Raw genomic sequence first — 8843 nt, forward strand, 5'->3', positions numbered from 1 at the left:
AAAGGGGTATATGAATAATATTTTTTATCAAAGCAATGATACACCTGTGAGTTGGCTGTATAAGTGTCAGAATCAATATAGATATTGCTGTTTCAGAGTAAATTCAGATTAAACATAGTAAAAAAAAAAAGGAATTTTCACTAGTGCCAGCGCTGTATACTAGCATGCCACAGATACATGTGATCACTTTGGGAATAGTTTTATTGTGATCTTTGACCATCAAAACATGGGTCTAGACACATTATTTGTTCATTTATCTGCAATATTGGCTGAGATAGAGTGGAAAGTTTGAAAATTCCATTTTTGGTAATGGTGACACATTTGCATAAAAAATACATTTGGGACATCCAGACAACATTTTAACATAGCTCATCATTTTCTACATACTTTTTAAACTTGGGAAACACTGATTATAAGTATATTTCTGTGTCAGTGCAAAATACATCGTTCTTGGTAAAAGACTAAATTGCTATTTTCTTGTAATGGCGGCACTAATTAGCATAATAGAATGCCACAGACACATGTGATCACTTTAAGAATAGTTTTATTGTGTTCCTTGACCCTCTAAACATGGATCTGGATACCTTATTTGTTCAGTTATCTGTAATAATGGCTGAGATATAGTGAAAGGTGTAAAAAGAGTGAAACTTGACTTTTAGGGTAAATAAACTCTAATTTGGGAAAAAAATATACGCGGGACAATTTGCCATCTTTTTAACATAGCTAATCGTTTTCTACAAAATGTTTCCAATCTAGAAAAGCTGATTAGAAGTATATTTCAGGGGGGTGCATGATACCCCCTTCTACCCACTAGACTATATATTATTTAAATGGCCAGGGGGACCTGAAGTTTTGCATTAAAATTCATCTTTGCTTTACTGTATATGCTTTGGAAATACAGTAGGTTCAGTGTGGTAAATAATAAACCTTGTTTTATGAATAATGAGCCCCTTTAGGTAGATGAATGATGAATGTTAGTTCTGTCTTTTGTCTTCCAGCAGCACACACGGAGGAGCGATGTTACAACACAGAGAATATTCATTGTCTTAATATTCAACTTCTTCTCAACCTATCACTACTTTACAGCAACACAGTTAAGCGGATATTAACAAGTTATAAAGATTTTTGTAAGGACACATGTCCATTGACTCAAAGCCGCCCCATCACTGGATGAAATCATTTTGTTTCTGGACAAGGAATACTCAACAGCAATAATGCCTGAATATAGAATCAAACATAACAATTATGTCATGTCATTAGATGAAAAGAAGCATGTAGTCGCTTTGTTCAGCTATGCTGACAGTTTATACCATTATATGTCTTTTCAACAGATGGCTAGTAACGCTCTTGTCTAGAAATAACTTTACCTCTGAATAACAACTTAATTGTCCCTCCACAATGATATACAGTATATATGCATGCTGTCATCGAGCAACACAGATTATTTTGCCCACAAGGAAGCTTTGGAGATTTTGTACATCTGTGTGTTATTTACAAAACTGATTAAGACAAAGAGTACAGGAGAGATTAAATACCAGAATCTGCTTATAGTTTGGAAAAACACAGGATGCTATCATTTGTTCTGCAGCGGGGATTTAACTAGAGTAGGTGTCGGGAATAATCCTATTCCTCAAAATTGCAGCTCAGTATGATTTTATTATTAATAATTTTTTACCAAAGTTGAGCTGGGGAGATATGATAATATCTACATATATATATATATATGTATATATATGTAGATGTACACTAATACAACTAAAGTCAAACAGTTGCCTCAAAAAAGTTTTTTTGCTCATTAAAAATATTTAAATACATATTGTAAAATGTTTAGCTTTTGAATTTAGAATTTTTCATACCGTTAACCTGTAATACACATCGATATCATTCCGAAATCACTATATAATCTAAATAAGTTAATTGTTACACTGTACACTATTAATCCGAAGTTTTTTCTTAAATGTAGCCCCAGACCTACTGGAGAAATATGGAGACAAAAAAGACAAGCAGTGTATTATAATTCAGTTGATTAGGGATTAAGAGGCCCAAAGCATTGATTAACTGTATGTAAAAAATGCTTAACATTTCAGTGTATTGGCGTCAATTGTGAGAGTCTGTCAACAGTCATCCACAGTTTGTATATTTTCAGGTAGAAGTCCAGCTGAGTAATCCTTCAAGAATTTGCATAATATTGTTCTTTTATCGATTCCGTCCAGAAAACCGATGTGCTGAAATCCAGTTAATTGTCTTTTGCTTCATGTTTTCACTACGTTTCTAACAGGCAATGATTATTCTACAAATACAAAAAAAGTACAAAAAGATGCACTTCCTTTTCATGTGAGATTTTTCTCTGAAGTGCATTGTTGTTTCTGGTCGGTTCTTGTCCGACCTCTCTTAAAGCATACATCCAACCTTGTATGGATAGTAGATGGAAGCTTTGATCAATTGTTCAGAGAGAAAGACTTGAATGCAGTGAATGGGGAAAGTAAGGGGTAAATACCCGAGGTATATGGGCCACCACACTCCTAGACTGTCCACCTGAGTTTCATCCAGGATCACAGTAGAGTAATCCATATCGTCCAGTAATCCACTAAATGTCTTACGACTCACTTTTCCCCCCAGACTTTTCATTGATCGAGGCTCTCTGGCTCTGCATGTCTTGTAGGTTGCCATAAATGGGGCTTGGAGTATAATTAAATGGAGTGATACGGGCGGCCTTGCTGGGGGATCCTTGGCGGAAATGGACAACTCCACTGACGTGGGAATCAGACGTTCCTGTGGAGACAGTACTGTGGCTCCTTGGGGAGACGTCAGAATCTCCATCCTGCAGGTTACTCCCAGAGGTTGAACTAATCTTCTTAAGTAGAGCAAAGCGTGACACTTCCTCTGAAATCACCTGAGCTGTTTTAACCGTTGGAGAGGTGCTTGAGTTGGTCTTGTTGTGTGTAAAATCCTCTGTCTGGACTGTCGCATCGCTTGTCTTGCGAGACGCAAGTAGAATTGTTGGCAGTTTTCCTGGTAGAGCCAGTGGCTTTGGCTGTTCCCCGTCAGGAGAAGTCACCAGAGGTAATGCATTTGCTGGCAGAGTGCTTTTCAAGATCTGAGATACATCTTCATCCCTGATCCTCCTCCAGGTGACTCTTTCATTAAGCCGTGATGCAGATCTCTGCACTTTCTTCTTTGTATCATCCTCGCTCTTTGCTCTTCCGCTTGAATCAGATGAGGACGAACGGAGGGAGGAACGGCTTGTCACCCGGCTCAGTATGTTTAGGCTTGGCGATGAAGCATGACGTTTAAAGTTATCCTTGTCTTGTTGCTGCTTGGGTCCAGACACTCTGCCAGGCCCGTTTCGCTGAGCCAACCTGCAAGGGCTTTCAGAACTGGTTCTTCTGGACGGGCGTCTTGCAGATAGGTCTCTTTCACTGGAGGTTGCTCTGGAGAGGGTTGCACTCTGCTTCTGAAGGCGGTCTGACCTCTGCTCTGTTTGTCTTGGATCTTTTACTTGCACCCGTCTGGGAGTTTGCACAGATACCTTTAGTTCCTGACAGCGTGATGAGCAAAGGAAGACAGCTGTAGCTCCAGGAATTGTTCTGCGCGGGGATCCATTTTGAGATCCTGACATGTTGCGTGCTGAGTTATCACGTCTAAGCGCGTTCTGTGATTCCTTAATGAAAGTCAGCTGTCTCAAAAACCCATTGCGCTCAGACTCACCACCATTGGAATGGACAGAAGTCATCCTGACCAGTCCAAAACGATTGGTGGGGGCCAAACGTTTGCCATTGACCTGATTGGTTTGTGTGGTGGTTGTTTTGTTAGTTACTAGAGGTGAAAGAGGTCTTGGCCTGACTGAATTTTGCATAAAAGGAATTCGGACAGGAGACTTTTGAGTTTTAGGTGGTGCAGACTTTTCATTTTGTTTCATAACAGGAGAGCGTCCCTTTCTTTCAGGGGGGCTTGTAGCTGGCGGGCTACTAGGTAATGAGGCATTCTGTTTCTGGTTGGCTTTATTTGTCTGAGTCGGGGATGTTATCTTCTTCTGTGACTGATTAGATGGTGTAGAGCTTTGTGATGATCCAGAGGATGCACTTTTTGGTATCCTTGGAGGTGGAGTAGAGCTTCTCTTTGGCAAAGATAGTTCAATATCCTGGGGCCGACCTAATCTGTGAAGGCTCTTTGATCTGTGCTGAGCAAGGTTTGGGTTCTTTGGAGCATCTGTCTTGGTTGTTATTTTTCTAGGAGGAGGTATTTGTGATGGAGCCGTCTCCTTTATCGGTGTATAGATCACTGTCCTGCCTCTGAAAACCATTGGTAGGTTTGGAACTGGCTTGCGCTGTGCAAAGTCAAGAGGTTTATTTGCCTTTTTATCTTTAGCAAACTTCCTTTCTTTGGGTGTAAAGCTGGATGTTGACATAAATGACAGGACTGATTCAGTCTCTTCAGAAGATGGGTCCTGAGACCTTGATGCCTGCAACCCAGTGACAACACAATTAGCACCTTCTTGTATGGCTCTCCATTCAACACTATTGAGGTCTGAATCTTTATCCCATGCTGTATCATCACTATCCATTTCCTCATCCATATCCATTTCCTCATTCATGTTCCACCCATCAGAGGTCTTTTGTTTTTGAGTATTTTCTGCTTTTTTCTTTCTGGCAGCAAGCCTTCTTCTCTGCCTAGGCATGGCAGATGTTATGCATTTCTGAAGAAGGTCATCCTCTGAATCCATGCTGACAGAGCTTGGCGAGCTTTGATCTTCATATTGGCTGTGAATGTTTATAGTCTTTGTTTGTTTCATCGTATTTAGTGTTTTGTTGTGTCTGTTCTTGTACCATATTTTATGGGCTTTTGATTTATGAGGCTCAAACTCAGCATCACTCAGTGAACTAAGTGAAGAGCTGAGTGAGTAACATGCCAGTGATTCATCCTTAATCAGATTTTGTTTTATCCTTTGAAATCCTCTTGAAATTGCTTGGGAATGATCACCACTGCCAATATTTGTCATGCTCCGGGAGAGAGTGTTTCTACTTTCTTCCCTGATTTGTTTTCTGCTTGTTCGTTTGATTGCTTCCTTTTTATCATCATAGAAGCTGTTACTGTCCTCGGAAGATTGTGTAATTTGCCGAAAGACTGTTTTCTCTTTTTGTGATCGAACATTTAGGTTACCTTCTTTGTTTTGCTTAATGACGGGCAATTCCAGTTTCCTGGCCGTACCTTGACCGTGCCTATTATTTTGCTGGTTTGGTGACTTATCACGTTTTCTTTGGTTTGCAACCCTATCTGCTACCTCTTTGCTCTGCAACAGCACCCTCTGCGTCGGAATGATATGTTTGGTTGTTCGATTCATTTGTATCTCTGGTGGGTAGTTCATCTTGTTGGGTTTATGGAAGTGTGAGAATATCCTCAAGTCTTCTATCCTCTTTGCCTCATCGTCAAGCAATTCCTGTTTGTTTATACCTTTAGCTGTGCAGTCGTTAGCTCCCCTCTCCTTTACTGAATACTGAAGTGTTTCATCACTAAGGGATGTTGTGCTGGAGAAGTTGACTGGTGTACCTTCTGTAGAATCAGTGAAGGACGAATCGTCAAATATGAAGTCCTTTTGGGGGATGACGAATCTCCTTCCAGGACACATTTGGGTTTTGCCATTTGGAAGCATCATGTACACTGGAACGTGAATCTGTTTTCGGATCTGAGAATTGAGAATATGAGGAGGGATGGTGGTCATCAGGGAAGGTCTTACTTTTCTGAAATTGGAGGGCATTGCTGAGTTGATGCATTCCTTTAAGATTTCTATGTCATCATCTGAGTTGCCCTCACTATATCTCTCTCCATGGTCAAATCCATGCTCATGCTCATCAGGGAAAGGAAGATTTTTGTCATTTTGCTGGAGTAGGGGGGTCAATTTCAGCTCAACATCTTTTTGTATGTAGTGTTCGTGAAGAGGCAGTGCACTCAAACTCGAAGCACAAGAGAAGTTTTCAGTTGGCTTTTCCACTGTAAAGTAGATCATAGTGTCCAAGTCAGGAGGAAGGTTAAACCTCTCCTTGGAGTCTGCAATCTCCATGAACTTTCGCAGGCTGTTTTCCCATTGACCTGCAATTCCTGTGGCCTGTGTTTCTTGTTCATTTGACTCAATGCAACAAGGGGTTTTACTTCGACTAGGAGGCATGGTTTGACCCGGGCTGTCAGGTAGATCACTAGGGCTTATTGTTCCATCAATCATCTCACTGCATGGGTCACTTTGGATTGAGCTGGCAATAGAAGGAGACTCAAAACTACCCAGGGAACTGACTGAGCTACAGCGACTCATTATCAGGGGGGTCTCGTGGATGTAGTTTTCAGATGAACTTGATGGAGATCTGTCTTCAAGTATGGCTGGTGAATCTGCTCTAAGGAACACCTTTTCCCGTTTAGCATGACAGGGAATCTCAATGGGATCTGTCTCTTTGCTGGGGAATGTTTTTGAGTCAGTCATTAGCAGCTGACTGTCACTCAGATCCTCCAAGGTTTCATCCTCTTCAGCTCTTTTCACCTCTTCCCCATCTTCTACTTCAATTATTTCTAATGATGAGTCACTCTCTAGCTCATTCTCACTTTGTCCATCCAATGCTCCGTCGCCAGAAGAGAGGGAGGAGAGTGAACTGCAGCGGGAGAAGCAAATTGGGGTGTTCTCCACCGAGTATTTCTGGATCGTCTCCATCGCCCCAATAGTTGGGCTTCTGGTGGATGACATTGGAGAACATTTTGTAATACTAGCCCCAGTCATCACAGTAGGTACCCATGCTTGCCTCCTCATTGCTTGGGCAGCCTGTACATTGATTGCTGTCTTTGCTACACCAAATGTAGCCACACTCTGAATAAGTGGAACCTGTTGATAAGAAGGAGACAGTTTAATTGAAGTCATGCTGACATCAGAGGAGAGTTTAGTACAAGCACTGACAGGCGTTTTTACAGGTTGATCCTGATACTTTTCTGCATCTGTGCTGCTGAGCTCTCCACCTCTTGCATCTTTGTTGTCCACAGAATCTCTCTCTGGAATGTATTGATGGTTAGTCTCATTCAGTGCAGACGCTCCAACATTGAAGTAATCTTGATTGGCCACCTTGAGATCAAGCTGGTTGGGACGCTGTTGCATTGTTAGAGGCTTTGGAGCAGGTCGCATATGGTCTTTGCTTCCACAGTAGCCATCACTGGTGCTTCCACTGTTTAGGCTGTCTGTTGATACATTTGTATTGGCCGTTTTGAGGCGCAAGAGGGCATGGGCTCTACTGAGCCGTTCCCTGTGGGCCAAGCTGCTTGTTTCGGAGAGATGGCAAGGGGAGCATGATTTTGCACGGGCTTCATTTAGTTCATCCAGCCCATAAGGCCAGTCCGCCAAGTGGTCTTCAGAGCTGAGGCTAAAACTGTCCTCCGATGATGTTTGCATGGTGATGTCCTCCACTAACCTGTCTATCTTGGCAACCGTGTTGGTGATCTTTTTGGCAAGCTTCTCTGCAGCAGCAGATACCAAATCTTCAGGAGGAGCTTGTCTCTTCTCGACCATCTGAGGGATATCTACATCTCTCTCAGGTTCACTGTCCCTCTTTCGTGGTTGGTTTTGCAGGAAGTTAGAGTTTGTAAGGAACATAGAGAGCATCGAGAAACTCCCAGTGTCCAGGCTACTGGAGACGTTGGGTGCCTCATCATCATCAAAACAACCAGAATCAGATGCATAATCCTTCGCCAGACTCTCAATGTGGCGTAGTGGCTTGTTAAGTGTCAGATTCTTGGGGCTTTGTTTCTCCAGGTTGTCAAAAGTCTCTGCAAGGTGTTTGGCATCCAGCTCTGCCTCCAGAGCCTTCTGTTTCCTCATGTAAAGTGACGGCATGCAGGACCCAGGGGATACTACGGCAGCATCCTTATATTTTAGGGGTCGATTTGTCAGGAGATTCCTTAAAGCTGCTGCGCTGCCCATGGCTATCATCTTGTGCTTGGAGTGGATAAGGTTGCGCAGCATGCTAACTGCACCAAGATCCCAGAGCAGCTCCTGGTCTTTTGGACTACGGGCAGAGAGGTTCCAGAGAGTTCCGCAGGCGTTGCTCACTATTGTCAGGCTGTGGGAGCGCAGGTGCTGCAGCAGAGTCTGGAGGCAGTTGTGGTCCCTGAGGATTTGCCTTGAAGTAAGAAAGCAAAATACATTTTAATATACTTCTTATCTGCAGCTGAAGCAATTACTTTTCACCCCAATTAACTACATGAGTAGGTTGACAAGAAAACTATGTTCTCTATTTAACAAACAATAATGTAACTGGCAAGAATCCCGTCAGACAGTTTATCAATTGATTTATTTAGAAATTGATTAAATACATACTTTTAAAAGTGCAGTACTGTTTCAAAAAGCAATGCTTGAGTGGCAAAATCCTGTGTCCGATTATAAGTTGTATTAAAACGTAAGAACCAGGTCACTTGACAAAAAAATCTTAACTTAAGATTGATTATCTTTAGTTTTTTAGAATTTTCATATACATCTTCAGGTTTCATTAGCAGATGGCATTTGCTCTGAGACATCTCTGACTAAAGCAGAGGTTGCGTTAACCGAATATTTTCCGTCTATGACGATCTTTTTTTAACAATGACGGAACAATTTGAAAGCAGTCCGTCATTTTGGCCGATTAGAACAAACTCAGAACAGCGCCAAAGTTTCCCCGCAGCGAGGCTCCGGTGTTATGCCGTGTTATGCATGCCTGCCAAAAAGGAAATGATACCGTTTCCAAACCTAACTTTGCGTACAAATCATTGAAATGTCTGTGGGTCTGGGCTTTACGCTGTGCGCGCTCCCGCGAGGTGCAGTGGGCATTCATAACACGGCC

The 8843-nt window shown here is 42.1% G+C and overlaps 1 protein-coding gene across 1 annotated transcript in view; it reads right to left on the reverse strand.

Moving 5' to 3' along the window:
* Positions 1-931: 931 nt before the first annotated feature.
* LOC104945360 (adenomatous polyposis coli protein 2-like) overlaps positions 932-8843 on the reverse strand; it is a gene marked incomplete at its 5' end in the record, with an annotated part of 9038 nt that continues 1126 nt past the window's right edge. Inside the window, one exon of the mRNA XM_010771012.1 lies at positions 932-8147. Within this exon, the coding sequence (XP_010769314.1) occupies positions 2597-8147 (5551 nt within the window). The remainder of the gene's footprint in view (positions 8148-8843) is intronic.

The sequence above is a fragment of the Notothenia coriiceps genome, unplaced genomic scaffold (genome assembly GCF_000735185.1).
Source record: "Notothenia coriiceps isolate Sejong01 unplaced genomic scaffold, NC01 NC01_scaffold00009555, whole genome shotgun sequence".
NCBI classification, from domain to species: domain Eukaryota; kingdom Metazoa; phylum Chordata; class Actinopteri; order Perciformes; family Nototheniidae; genus Notothenia; species Notothenia coriiceps.